At 51.5% G+C, this 16,808-nt stretch overlaps 1 protein-coding gene across 1 annotated transcript in view; it reads right to left on the bottom strand.

Annotated features, from left to right (window-relative positions):
* The window catches only part of CSMD2 (CUB and Sushi multiple domains 2), a gene marked incomplete at both ends in the record, with an annotated part of 666,422 nt that overhangs the window by 106,636 nt on the left and 542,978 nt on the right, over positions 1-16,808 (bottom strand). The window contains 9 exon segments of the mRNA XM_082863599.1: positions 3,222-3,431; positions 6,536-6,652; positions 8,564-8,633; positions 9,138-9,256; positions 12,398-12,502; positions 13,617-13,713; positions 14,581-14,705; positions 15,080-15,283; positions 16,483-16,578. Of these exon segments, the coding sequence (XP_082719725.1) occupies positions 3,222-3,431; positions 6,536-6,652; positions 8,564-8,633; positions 9,138-9,256; positions 12,398-12,502; positions 13,617-13,713; positions 14,581-14,705; positions 15,080-15,283; positions 16,483-16,578 (1,143 nt within the window).

Below are 16,808 nucleotides of genomic sequence, written 5' to 3'. Positions count from 1 at the left end.
GGTGAGTGGTCAGGCTAAAGAATGTGGGTCTATGGGGCAGGGAGGATTATTTGGGCCTGACACATTGGGAGGCCTTGGTGGGAGCGCCTGGGCCTCCGGCACTAGAGACAACCTAGTCGGGAGGTTGGGGTCATCATACACGAGAAGGCTTAACGGAAGCTGAGGTCAGGTCTGAGGGGGGCAGCTGCCCTGACACCAAGAGTGGCTCCGCAGGGGCCGTCAGGACTGGGGCAGTGGGCAGGTGCTGAGGAAAGAGCTGGGCCTGTGACCCAAGGGAAGCCTCAAGGGGAACAGCCAGGCAAGTGCTGGGGTACAATGTGAGTGAGGGGAGCTGGGCTACCACAGAGTGGAAACCCCAGTGGACGTCGCTGGGCCTCTCACACAGTTGGGCCAACTCAGGTGAAGGTGCTGGTCCTCTGAAGGCAAACTTACCACCCCTCCTCGCTGCTTCCACCCCTGCCCCCCGCCACACACACAGCAAGCATCCTCAAGAAACCGGCTTCCTCTCAACATGTGGAGCCTCGGTGTGTGTGGCGCTAACCCAGAGTGCTGGCCTGTGTCTGGAAGCCTTAGTGCAGGGCCCATGTGCAGAGGAGCCTCAGGTGAAGCTCCTCAGAGGTGAGGGCTTGGTGAGCATGGGAGGGGCTGAGGCCAGGGCTCCGTGGGGATAGTTAGGTCTCTTCTACAGGGAGGGAGTCTGCAGGACTCAGAGGGCAGCTGTGACAAGGACAAAGCGGACTCAACACGTGGGGAGTGCAGCGTGAGTGTCTAGTCCCACCACGCAAGCTTGGCGGGCAGGGCTGTACCCGTCACAGGGGTGAAGGCACAGGGCACGGGTGGGCCCCAGAGCGGCTGTCCCTGTCACAATGGTGGTGTAATCAGACCTTGCATTTATCCAAGAGGAGGAGCCTCAGGGAGAGCCCTTGGGCCTGAAAGAGGATGTTACAAGTTGAATTGTGTCCTCCACAAATTCATATGTTGAAGTCCTAACCCACCCCTGTGTCTCAGAACATGACCTTATTTGGAAACAGCGTCTTCGCCTGCCTTTACCTAAATTAAAATGAGCCCGTTAGGGTGGGCTCTATTCCAATATGACTGGTGTCCTTATAAAAAGGGGAAATTTGGAGGCAGACAGACAGGGAAAACAACATGTGAAGATGAAGCCAGAGATGGGGGTGATGCTCCCACAAGCCAAGGAATGCCAGATGGCCAGCAACCCACTAGGAGCCAGGAGAGAGGCATGGAGTATATTCCTCCTCACAGCTCCCAGAAGGAACCAGCCCTGTCCACACCTTGATCTTGGGACTTCCAGGCTCCAAGACTGTGAGAGATTAACTCTGTTGTTTAAGCCACCCAGTCTGCGGTACTTTGATAGAGCAGCCCTAGGAGACTAATAACTAGGAAGCCTGAGAGAGGCATGCTTCTGTCCCAGAGAGGCACCCTGGCCTTGTATTTGGGCCTGAGTCTCTCCTGGGACAGCCTGTGGCCGTGGGACGCATCATGACCCACTGGGCAGGCCTCACTGCCCACCGAGGCTGTGTACACTTCACAGGCACAGGCTCCTTTAGTTAGGGTTGGCCTCTGCAATGCGCCCACATACAGCCCCTCTGGGTGGGCAGCTGCGTTACCGCCGACGAAGTGGCACTTTCTGGGAAGGAGGCTCGGCTTCTCGCTGCTGCTGCCTTGGTATGAGGGTCCCAGCTCCTCCTTCTGAGGCTTCCCAGGTGGTAACAACCCTGACCATACTCAGGGACGGTCCCCAGAGGGGGCAGTGCCCATATAACTGGCCCAACGGTGGGGTACCCTTTAAGGCTTTCCCTCAGTGACAAGCCCAAATCCTTGGTCAGTATTCACCTCCGACAAGGGGTAAAAAAGCCAAATGTCAGAACGGTCTGTATATAGAGATTCTATATTACTATAGAGAACACAACCAAAAAGATCGTGACGTATTACATATTCTTCACAAGAAACATGTAACTAGGTGTGGGAAAAGATCTGGAAAGATCTCGTCAAAACAATAGTGGTTATTTCTGGGGAATAATTCTGGGTTTGGAGGCTGTAGTCAAAGAAAGCTTGGCCTTACCTGTAATGTTTTAATTTCTTAATTCCTCCCTCCCTCCCCTCCTTTCCCTCCTTCCCTCCCTCCTTCTTTCCTTTCCTCTTTCTCCCTCCCCCTTTCTTTTTTAACACGGTAGGTGTGTTTATAGACTGTGTAATTAAAAATTAACTTAAAAAAAGCAGATTGCAAAACAGTATCTATAGTGATCCAATTTTGGTTAAAAATATAGTTACATCAGTATATGTACAGAAAAAATGGGGAAAGCAAACTGTTACAAGTTGATATCTCTGCATAAGGCAGGGTTATGGGAGAATTTTGACTTTCTGTGATGCGCTCACAAAAACTTCTGTGATGTTTTAATTTTTTGACAAGCATGTACTAGCTTTGGAAAAAAGTCTAAACACATGAAAAAAAATTCAGTGGAAGAATCTGGGCAAAGAGGTTAGAACAAATGGTTCAGTCAGTCACACTAGGAAAGCCCCCGAGGGAGACGTCGGGTCCGATCAGGGCCCGTGTACTGCTGCACAGGTGGGCACAGCTGCACGGGCACAGGTAACAGCTCCTCCACAGGGGAAGCCTGAGCTGGAGTGGATGGAGCTTTTCCAGGAGGAGAGGGCCAGTCACAGGACTCCAGCTCAGGATGGGGGAGCTGCGGTGAGTGTGGTCCGGCCTCACACAGGGAAACCCTCAGCGGGAGTGAACGCACCTGTCTCATCCTTAAGGCTCAGTGGGCCCTTCTGGGCTTGTTACAAGAATTGTTACTGGAATCCTCCATCATGTCAGAGGAGGAGCTTTGCCGAGCATAACGGACACACAGGGGAGAACCCAGAGGAGGAAGCGAGCCTCTCAAGGCCAAGGGGCAGTGGCTGGTTGGACACTCGGGGATGCCTGAGAGGGACTGATGGGTCACTTGCTCAGGGGAAGCTGCTGGCTGTTGGGTGGGGATGGGGATGGAGCCTGAGAAGGCGCTTTGGGGCTGCCGCCCTGGGAAGGGCTTGTTGAAGGGGTTCAACAGCCTCTGTGGGCCAGAGAGACATGTCACGGTGGTCAGGCCTGCCCCCCACCTCCCCGCCCTTCCTGGGTTCCCTCCTCCGCTACGCAGAAGGTTGGGAAGACGGGTGGTTGTAAGAGGTGGGGATGGACGGGCCTTCCCTCTCCTCACCCTGATACTCCAGCTTGAATCCTGGCCGGTTCTGTGAGTGGTCGCTGTGGAAATACACGGTGGTCTCGTGGGATGTGGAGAGCAGGGCGCCGGGAAGCTCACTTCCACTGAATCGGCCCATCATGCGGCTGGTCTCATAGGGGCCATTCCGGATTTCTATGAAGTCATGGTTGGGCTCGGTGGAGAAGTTCAGGAACTGGATGTGAGCTCCTGGGAGCAAGACAGAGGCAGACAGTGCCCAAAGCAATACAGTCCTGCACCCCATGTGCCGCCTCATGAAAGCATCACCAGCCAGAGCCCATGGGTCCCCTCTACGGACTGCCCACCCAGTTAGGGTCCCCAGACCACATGTGGGGAGTCACCAGTCCAGCCCAGTCTCTCGTCTTCAGGCAGGACTGAACTTAAAAGTATTTCTATTATTCATTCGAAATGAAAGGCATCAGTCATTTCAGAGTGCCGTCTTGAGTCTGTTTTATTTTATGGAAAACGACGTTCAGGGTTAACACCTGATTAAACTTAGGATGCATATGTGTAGTATCAGTATAAAGATAGCTTTGTTAAAATAAACTTTTTACTTAAAAATACCACCACTTAAACATAACTACACCCAATCAAAAGACATGAACTTCAATACTGGTATTTTCCAGAGCACTTATGATGATTCAGAAATTAGAAGAATACATCGTCCTATTGGTTCTATTAAGATGCCAAGTGAAGTTTATACTTTGGGGTCTTATTGGATTAATCAAGGTCTCCTAGCAACCCAACAGGTTAAATGGATCTCATTAACATCTTAACTTACATATTAATATATTCTTTGAAGAATAAAGGTGGGACTACTGATGTTTATTTATTGATAAGATCTCTCAAAATTAGATTACTATTATTGAAGAAATATATTTCTAAGCATAGAAAGAAGTCTGCAATGTTAATTATGAAAATCTGACTGCAAAGCAGTATGTAGCATACAGTTCTAATTTTTGTATTAAAAAACTGGAGGACTATTTATTGATTCACTAACAGCATTTATTGAGCTCTTGCCATGCATCAGGGCTGTGCTAGGTGGGCACTGCATGGGGAGGAGCGAGATCTACAAGGCCCTTGTCTTCATGAAGGTCACATTTTGATGGTGAGGACTAAGCTGTGAGTGATTATTTCTGCATGGTGGGATTACAGATAAATTGGAATTTTTATAATTTGCTCATCTGTACTTTATAATTTGCTTAGAATGAGCACATAGGCGTGAATTTTTTTTTTTTTTTTTTTTTTTTTTTTTTTTGCGGTACACGGGCCTCTCACTGTTGTGGCCTCTCCCGTTGCGGAGCACAGGCTCCGGACACGCAGGCTCAGCGGCCATGGCTCACGGGCCCAGCCGCTCTGCGGCATGTGGGATCTTCCCGGACCGGGGCACGAACCCGCATCCCCTGCATCGGCAGGCAGACTCCCAACCACTGCGCCACCAGGGAAGCCCAGGCGTGAATTTTTTGCATCTGACTATTTAAATAAAATAAAGACTTGGCGTATACTGTTGAAGACCCTTCATGTCTCCTGCCCTCTCCCACTGTTCTCTCCACAGAGGCAGTCACTCCCATGAATTTGGAAGATAGCCGTCCAGTTCATGTTTTTAGATTCTTAAATACATATCTGGTTTGTTTTAAACATTTGCATGAATCTTATTATACTGTATATAGAGTTTTGTAAACTTTTAAATTTAGCATGTGTTTTTCAAGGTCTGTCCTTGTTGATATATAAAGATACAGTTCATTGATTTTAACTACATATTAATTGATTCCATTTAATGAATTATCCAGCCACACTATTCACTCTCCTATTATTTAACATGTATATTGTCTCCAAATTACAGATAATTTTACATTGAGCACCTTTGTACTTATCTGCGGAACCTATGCTTTCCAGCCCACCGCCCATGCGTCATCCCAACTCCGGGGCTGCACGTCCAGGAAAGGGGCTCTTCAAGGATTGCAGAATTTCTGAACTGAGCTGCCTGACTGCTACCATCTAGTGGCAGAAGTTTGTAAATGCAGCGGCTTTTAAACACAAAGCAGGTGCCATTAGGGCCTGTTTGGAGTCCAACACTAACTTGAAAGCAAGGGATCTGGTCTTCTGTGACTGGTCCCTGCAAGAGGATGACTTCCTGGAGGACTTAAAGATAGAGGTCTCTGGTGGCTGAACATCAAGACATACAAAGAAAGTGATGCACCTCCCACTTAAACTTCTGTTTTCCTCTGGATGTAGCCCTCCCTCCAGCCCTTCATCATCTGAGCTTCTTCTGACTCATGCCTGGATGCAGAGCTACAGGGTCTCCCAGCTCCTCTTTCCTCGGTGTCTCAAAATCTGGAGTTTCCCAAGGCTGCCAAAGTCATCATCATTTTGTACCCTGATCACCATCCCCAGTTTCCTTCAGGAGATGGTACTTAATATGACTCCATTTTCTGGGGGTCACAACCTCTCTCCTCCCCTCAGGTAAGATTTACATCTTTAGTTAGATCACTTTCTCTTAAAAGCCTCTTCTCCATCAGAAGACCCACTCTAGGATGAAAAATAAAGGACAAAAGAGGTGGTCTTCACTCCTGAGGTCACAGACTGGGGGTTCACAGGCCTGCTCAGCAGTGATCTCCTCGGGACATTTCATTTGTAGAAGCAGAGAAATGACTTGGGCAAGATGACCTATGTGTACAGCCTATAAATTCCATTCAACATAAATCCTTTATCTCTTCAACAGAAATACTGGGGGTTAGATTACATTCCCAGTACACAACACATGAATCTCCACTAATTTAATTTTGTACCCAGATTAGTGTCCTCTACACCACGCCAACCCCTGTGTCTACACACACACACACACACACACACACACACAAAGACACCGCCCAACCTCTAAGGCCACCTAGAAGGTAAGTATAAAGAACGCAAACTCAATTTCACGTTGACCTTGGCTCAGTTTAATTAGGATGAGAAATTAGATACTGGAATTAAAAGAACAGGCTGAAGTCCAGTCTCAGTAAAATAGATTGTTTTTTTCTTTTTTAACCAGCCCTGAGTAATTTCTCATTCCACCTTTTAGCCCACTGCTCAAATGATAAAAATAATAATGGCAATTCCTGAAGTTTTTTCCCTGTTTTATGTCCCCAAAGCCCGTTCATCTCTACCATTCCTAATTGATCCTCACGCTTGCACAAGAGGTCGACAGTTGTGGAAGCAGAGAGGCCAAGAGCTAAATGGACTCAGCTGAGGTTAGTGACAGCCGCAGACAGCCGCCGCTTTAAGCCAGAGGCCTGGGCGTGAAGACTTACCAAAGCCCACGGGCAGTGCTATTTGCCAGGAGCAGTCCGTGTTGCTGGGGTAGCTGCCCGGGAAGCCGGGGCTCAAGATCACTCCGTCCATATCTTTCACTGCTCCTCCACACTGCGCTGTGACCGTGAGACCAGACAGAGCGTTAGGACTGCAGTGAGGTCAGTACGGGGCCATGCCGCATTTGGACTTTCCCAAGTCAATTTCCCTTTGAGAACCCAAAGGAACCTATAATTCATCTCCCTAAAAAACTGCAGACAAGGGCCAAACTGAGCATGTAAATCCAGGAAGGGAAGCATCTCCTAGGTCTGCCCAGCCGTCCACAAACCCAAGTTATGGATGCTTGACCTTAAGCATGCCCTTCAAAGTCAGTTTCCTTAGCGAGGTCATGCAGCACAAGCGGTCTGCCCCAGGAGACGTGTGACCATCTCCTACACTATCCCCCAAATCTCCCTCTCCTCACTGTCCAGTCAACTCTTCCAGGACTGAAAAATAGGAAAGAAGGGGACGGGGATGCGTTGGCACGCGGCCAGGCTCTTTACAAATACATATTCCATGGGACTGGGGGGGTCAACAGAAGAGCCCCACCACGAGCCCACCCTCAGAGCGTTGACACACGCCCTGAGCCAAAGTGACTGTGATTATTTCAGCCCAGGAGGGGTTGGGGCATCTGAATCTCCAATCGAGGTGACTTCAGTCACAGTCACCTGAAGATGCAGGGCTGGGGCACGACTGCAGCCTGGTCAGTTGACGTCGATTCTTTCCTTTTACATCTTATTAGGAAAAGGCTGTGTGAGCAGAAAGGGGTTAGCTTGTCATGGGAGGCCACAGAAAGGAGCGGAGGGGAGGCCATGTGCCGTGTGTACGCAAACGCCTTGTGGGGAGAGGACTCCTCGAGCACACAGACCCGAAGGGATCAGTGCCCGGGTGCAAAGCGGGGACCTGGGCGTTGACCCCTGGGGTCACAATCCCAATGCTCCCACTTCCTGAGTGACTTTGGGCCAGCTCTAACTCCCTCCACCCCAAACCCCCAAACCTCAGTTTCCCCCACCCAGCACTTGTGTCACAGGGTGGTGATGAGGTTACAGAAGAAAGGACTTCGCCTGACTTGGAACAGCGGCTGGCACACACAGTACACCCTCAGCCGCGGGAGCTGCTGTTCTATGAGCAGTTCCCCGGGCAAGACCTTTGTGATACAGGATGGGGAAAGGGCCCTGGGCTGACCAGTCCCATTTCTGACTGCTCTGCAGACGACCAGGTCTGTATCCTGGTGAGATCACTGAAGGGAAATCTCATATGCTCCAGTGCCACGCCCTTCGCTCACCTTGCTTCCTACCCGAAGGTTAGCCTAGATTTGCACTTGACAGTTGGCGGGGAAACCTAGGTTTCCATTCCCAACTTTGCCACTTTCTTCTGAATCCTAAAAGCCTTAGTTTTCCTATTGGCAAAAATGAGGGTGATGACAGCTGCCCTGAAGAGCTGTGGTGAGGAGACACGTAGCTCCGTGCCCGGCATGTGGCAGACCTTCAATAAAGGGATGTTCCCCCTGCCCCAAGCTGACTAGAAGCTTCTGAGGGTGGAGATCCTGTCTTTTCTTGTATCCAATGATCTCTTCATCACTACTCGTCACAGAAACCAAACCAAGTCCTCGTTTCACAGGGAACCCTCAGCCTTCCTCTATCAGTGGATTCCATCTGTCTGTCCCACGAGAAGTCACAGGGGAAAGCCCAAAGTGCCCAGAGGTTCCATTTGGGGTTTGGTCGATTATCTGGAATCAGAATGGTCATCATCAGGTTTTCGAATGGGCAAGCCTCCTGTCGTGTTTCATTTGGTGGGTGAAGGTATCCAGAAGTCAGGAAAATCTTGAGAGTTAAAGCTTACAAAAACTTCAGTCTAAAGTACTGCCTGTGAGCAGCCCCGGAATACCAAACTTCCTTTGGAGTCGAACTTGATCCCAGCGATATGTCACTGAACTCAAAGCCCTGGTAGAAATGGATTTGAATGACCTGGAAAAGTGGGGACTCTCTTACCAATACAGAGCGGAGGAGGGTAGTTCCAGCGCCGCACGGTCCCGGGCATGCAGGAGATGTGGGCGTGGCCCTGGAGGAATCAAGAACAGCGTGGGCTAGCTGCCCCCACGGGCACAATTGCGCGTACAACCTGGAGCAGGGGGCTTGTTCTGGGGCCTTGGGTCAAGGAACAAGACACATGGATCCACTGTGGAATGGGGAGTGAGGCAGAGGGAGAGAGATCTGGGGAAGGATGCTTACTAGCGGCTATTGCTAAAGAATTCTCATTTCTAAAGGTTCCTTGCGAGACTCCTTTAATTACTAGAGTCCCTCACTGCCTTCAAAGGAAGATTCAATTTTCCTAAAGTCTAATCAAACCGAAACTTTGCAGGAACACATTCAAGGCTGGCTTGTGCCAAATGGCTAAAGTCAGCACTTTGTCTTTTTCATGAACAGCTCCAGGAGGGCATAACAGTGCCTGGGGGATCTGGGGGGCTTCTCTCTGTTCTTTGGTGACTGCAGCTCTGCTGGGGGAAGGCCGGCTGACCCCAGCTCAGGGGACACCTTTCCGGCCCTGGGGGTCAATGGGAGGTACCTGGAGGGCATATCCCGGTTCACACTGGAAAGAGACCACATCGTTCACCAAGTAGCGCTCGCCAGTCTTCACCCCGTTACTGGGCACAGCAGGCTCTGGACAACTGCTCAGGCCCACCGCTAGACCAGACAGAGACAGACAACAGGAGAATGGACAAGCCCATCAGGTGGATGTAAGAGCAGGCCGAGGGCGTGGCTGGCAGCAGGGAGGAGCAGCTGCCTCCAAGATGTGTCTTCTCTGCTTTCTCTCCTCCCAACCTCTAGACCAGGGTTTCCTAAGCCTTTCACCTCCCAGCACATGAGAAAATCAGAATGTTCATACGGCACAGAGGCTCAACAGACCAAAGCCTCCTGGGGCAGGCGGGTATCATCTGGGGACTCTGGCTGTCCAGAGGCCCTCGGGCTCAAAACTATACAACATTGCTATCACCCCAAGAAGTTCCATCATGCTCTTCCCAAGCAACTTTTGTCCTACATGTGCTTTTAAGAAGTGAATGTCATGCTTGGAAATGGAAAATGTTTGGGCCTAAATCCACAAATCCCAGCATCTGGGCCAAAAGACTCCAAGGACAATATTAAAACAATTATCAAACTGAATTGAAAGTACTTCATCTCAACTGTCATCTTGTCTCTTTTTGCCCCACTCTTCCCTGCAGTCCAAGTAGAAGGCAACTCAGTATTTAGTGGGGTGATCAGAACTTAGTAACCTGACACCTGCTTACTGGAATGGCAGTGGTAGACAGAAGGAGGAGGAGGGGCAGAGAGAAAGAGAAAACAAGAGCAAAAGAATGTGGTGGGAGAAGAACGCAATGGGGAGAGAGGTGAGGACAGAGAGAGGAAGACAGAAGGACACAGAGAAAAGTCCATTCTAATTTCTTTACATTGCATAGCTTGATTTATTTAAGCCATGCTTACAACAAAGGAAGACTTAAAAAAATCATATGCAATTTATTACTTCTGAAAGCATATTGTTTCATTTCCATTTCAATTAAATAAATATTAAATACACAGCAGTAGACAAGACTTTTTAGTACCCTTCAAAACCATTTGCCTCTACAATAGCAGTTAATTCTCCCCTTCTGTACCCTCTTTGTAGATTATCTACAAAACAAACACAACTACAGGGTACTGGCTCCTAGGAATTTCAGTCTCCAAATACTAACGGAGACCTCTGTTTTCCCCTAGTTCTTTCCACTGTGAGAGGACAGTGCATGATAAACACCAGCTACTGAGAAAACTACCCATTCCTTTGAACAATAGCAACAGAAAAAAAAATTCAGAAAGGTGAATTTTTCCTGGGAATGAGGCAGTAGAATGGCAAAGAGATTTAGGAAAGTTCTATCTTTGGAACATGTAAGAAAAGAGAAGATTCTAGGGAACATTTAAGAACTCAAATTTAAATATTGGATAAGGAAACAAAACTGGAGAGAACAGAGACGAGAGGGTGAAAGGAAAAGTACGAATTATTCAAGAGCCAGGATACTTCACCCTGCTGGGTGAGTGAGGCCTGAGAGGTCTGTGGGAGGAAGGCCTTGGAGGTCCCTGTCCCATCCTCCACCCTGCAGGTCTCGGCTTCCAGCTGCCCCAGGGCTTTCTGACCAGCTGCCCATTTCAGTTCTTCCAGGCGATGAACATCCTGGGATCCAGCTAGTCCTCTCCCAACTACCTGGACAAAGCTCGTTCACTTTGAGACCAGCTGGGCAATGCTGACCCTATCTGGCCTCTAGCAGCAAGTGGGGCTTCCATCTGCCCGTCCTGTCCAAGATGGTCCAGCCAACCACACCTTCTCCCATTTCTTACTTCTCATTCCAAATCTAACTCAGGTACCCCTTCTGTAAAGTCTCACGTGGCCAGGGTTAGCTCCCCTCTTCTGTACACCCTTAGCATATCAGGTTGAACTACAATCACTGTTTCCATGTCCATCTCTCCCCCTAGACTTTGTGCTTTGTGCCTTATTCATCTTTGTTCCATGGGCACTTAGCACAGGGCGTGCCACATTGCAGGTGCCTAGTGTTTCTTCATGACGTTCACTTCTCCACCAGCCTCTGGGAGAAGTGACTGTTCTATCCTTTGAACCACCGCTGTACCTCCTGGCGACACCCCTGTGAGCACCTGGAATGCTGTCATGTCCTGCTCTGTCCACGTGTCTGCCTCTCTCCCATGGACTCAGAGGGGACTCACCCATCTTGATCTTACCCAACCCCAGCATGGCACCTGGCACATTGTAAATAATTGCTGAATGAATGCGTGGCAAACACTGCTGCCAACATATTTTTTCCTGTACCCAGTGGGGATGGGGATGGGCAGGCCGTCTCAGGATGGAAGCAGCTACCCCAGCAACCTCTGTCTTTGTCGCCCCACAAGGCACATCTGCAGCCCTTTTCCTTTTCTTTTTTTAAAAATTAAAATTAATACAATTTTTTTTTTTTTTTTTTTGTGGTACGCGGGCCTCTCACTGTTGTGGCCTCTCCCGTTGCAGAGCACAGGCTCCGGACGCGCAGGCTCAGTGGCCATGGCTCATGGGCCCAGCCGCTCTGCAGCATGTGGGATCTTCCCAGACCGGGGCACGAACCCGCGTCCCCTGCATCGGCAGGCAGACTCTCAACCACTGTGCCACCAGGGAAGCCCTAATACAATTTTTAAAGGTTACTTTCCACTTACAGTTATTATAAAATATTGGCTATACTCCCCATGTTGTACAATACATCCTTGAGCCTATCTTATGCCCAGGAGTTTGTACCTCTCCCTCCCCCTGCAACACTTTTTCTTTAAGAGTTTTTAGTTGTGACCACTTAGGGATGCTGGAAGCCAGGATGTAAGGTTTTGAGAGTGGGAGAGGAGTGAAGTTTGCAATGAGGAGAAGAACTTCAAGGACAGTTGCATCATTGACCAGGGGTTGGAGAAGCCAGTTTTTAGGACTGGAGGAGGAGAGAACCTCCATTGTCACACACCCCAAATAATTTACTGGGCCCAAGCCGGTGACCCGGCCCCCCTCCCACTCCTGTGTGGACACAGAGGAAGCACACAGGTTTTTGAGGAACGGACCCTTGGGTGAGAACCCTGGCTCCACCACTTCCTGGCTGTGTGTCTTGAGGAGGTTTCAGACCTTCTCTGAGCTTACGCATCCTCATCTAGCTTGGCGTAAGACTTCAGTGGGGTGGAGAATATATAGCCCCAGGATAACCCCCGCTCCTTGTGGGAACTTGGGCCCTGTCAGTTCCCACCCTGAACCCTGCAAGCGCTGACACTAGGGATTCTCACTTTTGTACTCCAAGTGGAAGCCGGCTGCAGACACGCTGATGTCGGAGTAGAAATGCAGGTAGAGCTGGTTGGAGGTGCTGTTCAGCAGGGCAGGCACGGTCGTACCTGGCGAGGAAATGGGGACCAATCAGACTTAGCCTCTCCTCACCCCTGGGAGCCCCCGCATTTCGCCGGCTGTTGCTACCTGCTGACGTTCTGCTCCCAAGGCCCCCAGATGTCCCCAGTTATCAAACTCACTGAATGACACATTAGCTCGCCCTTAGTGTGCTGGGTCTCCAACGGCTGAGGGAGGAGAGACTCCAAACAACTTCCTGCAAAATAGCAGTGGCAGAGCCACGTGCCAGCAGCAGGGCGACTTCCCTCAGGTGGCCTATGAGTTTGGTCCCCTTCCAGGCGTCTTCAAAGTGACTCTGACGTGGATAATTCTCTAGGCCATTCAGGCAGTGTAGACAGTTTATCTGGGGCACATGACGCCTCTTAGGTCTTGGCAGCATGAAGTTCTGGGGTCTATAAGACCCAGATAATTGCCCTGACCTTTGGGCAAAATCATACACCACACTTAGAAGTCCACTGCTGGAATGGGAAGTGGTGTGGCCACTCTGCTGACAGTCCCTCAAAAGAGTTACATATAGAATCACATATGACCCAGGAATTCCACTCCTAGGTGTATACCCAAGAGACCTGAAAACATGTTCCCATGGAAACTTGTACGTGAATGTCCACAGCAACATTATTCAAAATTAGCCAACAAGTTGGAAACAACCAAATGTCCATCAACTGATGAATGGATGAATGAAATGTGGTCTGTCCACACGGTGAAGTGCTGATGTGTGCTGTACATCGTGACCCTTGAAAACGTTACACTGAGTGAAAGAAGCCAGACCCAGAAGGCCATATATTGTAGGACTCCATTTATACGAAATGTCTGGAATGAGCAAATCCATAGAGATGGAAAGTAGCTTAGTGATTGCCAGGGAGTGCGGGGGTGCGGGACAATGGGGAGTGTGTACAGATGGGTACCTGGTTTCTTTTTGGGGTGATGAAAATGATCTGGGATTGGATAGCGGTGATGGTTGTAGAAGCTTGTGAATATACTAAAACCTGCTAAATTGTACGCTTTAAAGTGGCAAATTTTATGGCATGTGAATTACATTTCAATAATAATAATAAAAGTCCACTACTGCCCTCAGAGTCCAGGTCCCTAGAAGCCCCGCCTCACCTGAGAAACTCCCCAGCATGGTTACAGTGTTGTCTGCACCATCAAACACTTCCAGGGAGTCCCAGTTCTGCTCTGTGACAAAACTGACGACTTGAATCTGGAAAGGCAGGGGTATTGAACCATGGGTTAGGCAGCTCTCCCTCTTCTCCTCCCTTCCCATCTACGTGAAGGGAGGAGCACCTAGTCTGGACCCGACACTGTGCTAGGAACTCTGATAAAAGTAAGATGCAGTCCCCGTCCCCCAGCAGTTCATCGTCCAGTGGCGGAGAGAGGTATGAGATGCTTGCACGGCAGCGGGGTACTCTGTCAGGTAGAGGACGGGGAAAGGAAAGTCCAGGCTACTTCAGTCCAGCTGGCCTCCCCCTCACTTCTCCAACACTCCCTGGGTTTCCTCACTTTCCTGTCTTGACTGCACCAGACAGGATGTCTGCTGTGAGCCAGTAACCCGCGCCTGGCTGGACCTGTCCACCTTGAGTCCCTGCGGCTCCCCTCTGTTGGCCTTGCCCGCCCCGGGCCCTCCTCCCGGCCGCTGCAGCTGTCCTGGGCCTCCTCCAACTGGCTGTCACCCCCGGGCGCCAGTATGGTCCCGATTCCACTGCAGCCTCAGGCTGCAGGTGCGACCCCCCAGGTGTGCGCCGGGTGCTGTCCCTGCTTCATCTGTGCTTGCCGGCTTGCCCCCTTCCCCTCACCTGCAATGCCTCCTCTTCCATCCCCCCACACTCTGAAGAAGAGAACCCTTCAAGCCGTTTGAGAAACATCTACGATTCCTCCCCAGCCTTCACACTCCAGCTCCGGGCCCACCTCCTTCTTCTGGCTTCCCTGATGGCCGAGCCAGCACCCACCCCTTGTCCTTCCTGAGCCGGGACCTGTTGTGTTTTTCTGTTTGTGGGCCTCCCCCGCACACCTGGCCTGAGGGGCAGGGACAGGCTGCTGTGTCTGCCCCCGGCACCCCCTTGGCCCTCACCTGGATGCCAGCGCCTTCGGGGACCATGATCTTCCACACGCAGTTGAGGCTGTTGAGGTACGGCTCGGGGAAGCCGGGGGACAGGATGGTGCCCCTGCGCTCCGTGAGGTTGCCGCCACAGGGCACTGGGAAGGAGGCCGCTCTGGTCTCTGTGGGTCCCCAGGGGAGCCTCCCCGGCAGACCCCTCCCAGGGCCCCCGGCCTCGCTGTGACTCCACCCCCGGCTGGCTTCCCCATGCTGGGCCCCAGCCCCGCCCCCTCCCGTGGCTCCTCCCCATACGACCCTCCTGAGGGACCTGTTTCCCGCTCCCCCGCCCCCATGTCCCTCCCCCAGCAGCCCCCACTGCTCCTCCTCGCTGTCTTCACGCCGACCCACAGGACGAGGGCTTGGCTGGAAGGGGTCCCCCCGTGAAGTCACTCTGGCCGGCGGGGCTGCTGTGTGTCTTGCTGTGTGTTGGCCGGCCACCCTCGCCCCCAAGTCCTGGTTGTCTAGGACTCACCCACACACGTTGGAGCTGAGACATTCCACTGGGCCAAGGCCCCGGGAACAGGGAGGCACTCGATTTCTGGGGAGCCCTGCAGGGCGTAGCCGGAGTTGCATTCGAAGCGGACGGTGGCGCCCACCGAGAAGTCACTGCCCAGCCTCCTGCCATAGCGGGGTTCCGGCACCGAGCTGCACTGCGTGGCGCTGGTCCGGGGCACCGCTGCAGGGGACAAGGGCGCTGAGGGGCAGGCCACACCCCTCTAGAAACTGGTCCGGGGATGGGCACACCGGGGGGCTGGAACTGGGTGGGGACCTTGACAGGCTCTGGGCGCTTTCCCTCAGAGCAAGGGTAGGGGGCTTTCTAGGATGAGGCCCAACTTACTGAAACATAGCTAGACACACAATGTTGTAGCACAGCTTCTGGAAACCATGGGAGGCACTGTGAGCCCCCTGGGCCCAGACCTTAGGCCCAGTTGTGCTCTCCGCCTTCCCAATGAAGGCCCATGCCCAGTAGGGTCCCATGTCCCCTAACAGGGAGAATGGCGCTTCCTTCTCCCCTGACCCTGCTTTGCCCTCTTCACCCCATGTGCCTGAAGACCCTGCCCAGGGCCCTGCTCTCATGACCTGAATCTCCCTTCCTCCTACCTACAGGGGCTAATAGGACCTTTGAACCCAGGCCCCAGGGAGGGTGTCCCAGGGGCAGGATTACCCCTGCACAAGGCAATATAGCTCATTCTGGGCGGTGGAATGAACAGGACCATTTTTGGAACCTGAGCCCTAGAAGAGTGGACGTCCTGCTGGACAGAGGGAGGCTGGGGCCTCCAGGTGGAGGCCAGGGCGCTCCAAGACTGAGCCTTTCTGGGCTCGTAAGGAAGGGAACGGACACTGATTAGCTGCTTCATGCCAGCTACTCTGTGAACTCTTTTAACGCCATCAGTGAGGTAATATGATCACCCTCATTTTACAGGTGAACAAACCGCGGCTCCAAGAGGAGGAGGACCTGGTGCCCAGTTAGAAAGTCCCAGTTAGAGCTGGGACCCAAATCCATGTCCAACTCACTCCAAAGCCTGTGTTTTCCCTGCACCTTTACTGGGTCTTGCAGACAAAACCAGGTAAGAGGCCTGGGCTGGTCTTCCCAATGCCATCAGGACTGTGCCAGACGATGGGCAGTGGGGGCGTGTGTGTAAATTAGCTTCCCTTCTATGATTTCTTCCCTTATCCAGCATGGAGTTTGGTAAGAATTGTCTGTTGGGGACATGAATGTATAACATTCAACTGAATTTCAGGGAACTGCCCCACAAACCCGTAACTGCCCCCAAACAGCCTAAGAATGAGGCTCAGACTAGGGGGTCAACGGTCCCTGTTTTCTCTGAAGAACTGAGACTGCCTTCACACCTCCCACGTCCACGTCCTGCATACCTTGGTAGACAAAGTGGAAGCCTCTGGCTGGAACTTGGCCTTTGGCACTGAACTTAATGAGGACTTGATTGGAGGTGGCCAAGGGCAGCGATTCTCCTGCAGAGATAAGGGGCAAGGAGGAGAGGAAGACTGTGAGTCCAGCAGTCGGGCCTGGCGGGTAAAATCCTGGCCAGGATGGAGGGGCTGCCCACACCCCACACAGCAGCCCCTTCCACCTCCCAGGTCTTCCTAAAATGAAACCTCACATTTTTACTGCAAGTTACAGTTTAAAGTTTACGGAAAGCTTTCACATCCGTGGTCTTAATGTTGACCCATGTCAGTGTGAG

This window comes from Leucopleurus acutus (assembly GCF_964270905.1).
Source record: "Leucopleurus acutus genome assembly, chromosome: 2".
Taxonomy (NCBI): domain Eukaryota; kingdom Metazoa; phylum Chordata; class Mammalia; order Artiodactyla; family Delphinidae; genus Leucopleurus; species Leucopleurus acutus.
Note: the sequence above shows the minus strand (reverse complement) of the source record. Positions and strands in the feature narration are given on the sequence as shown.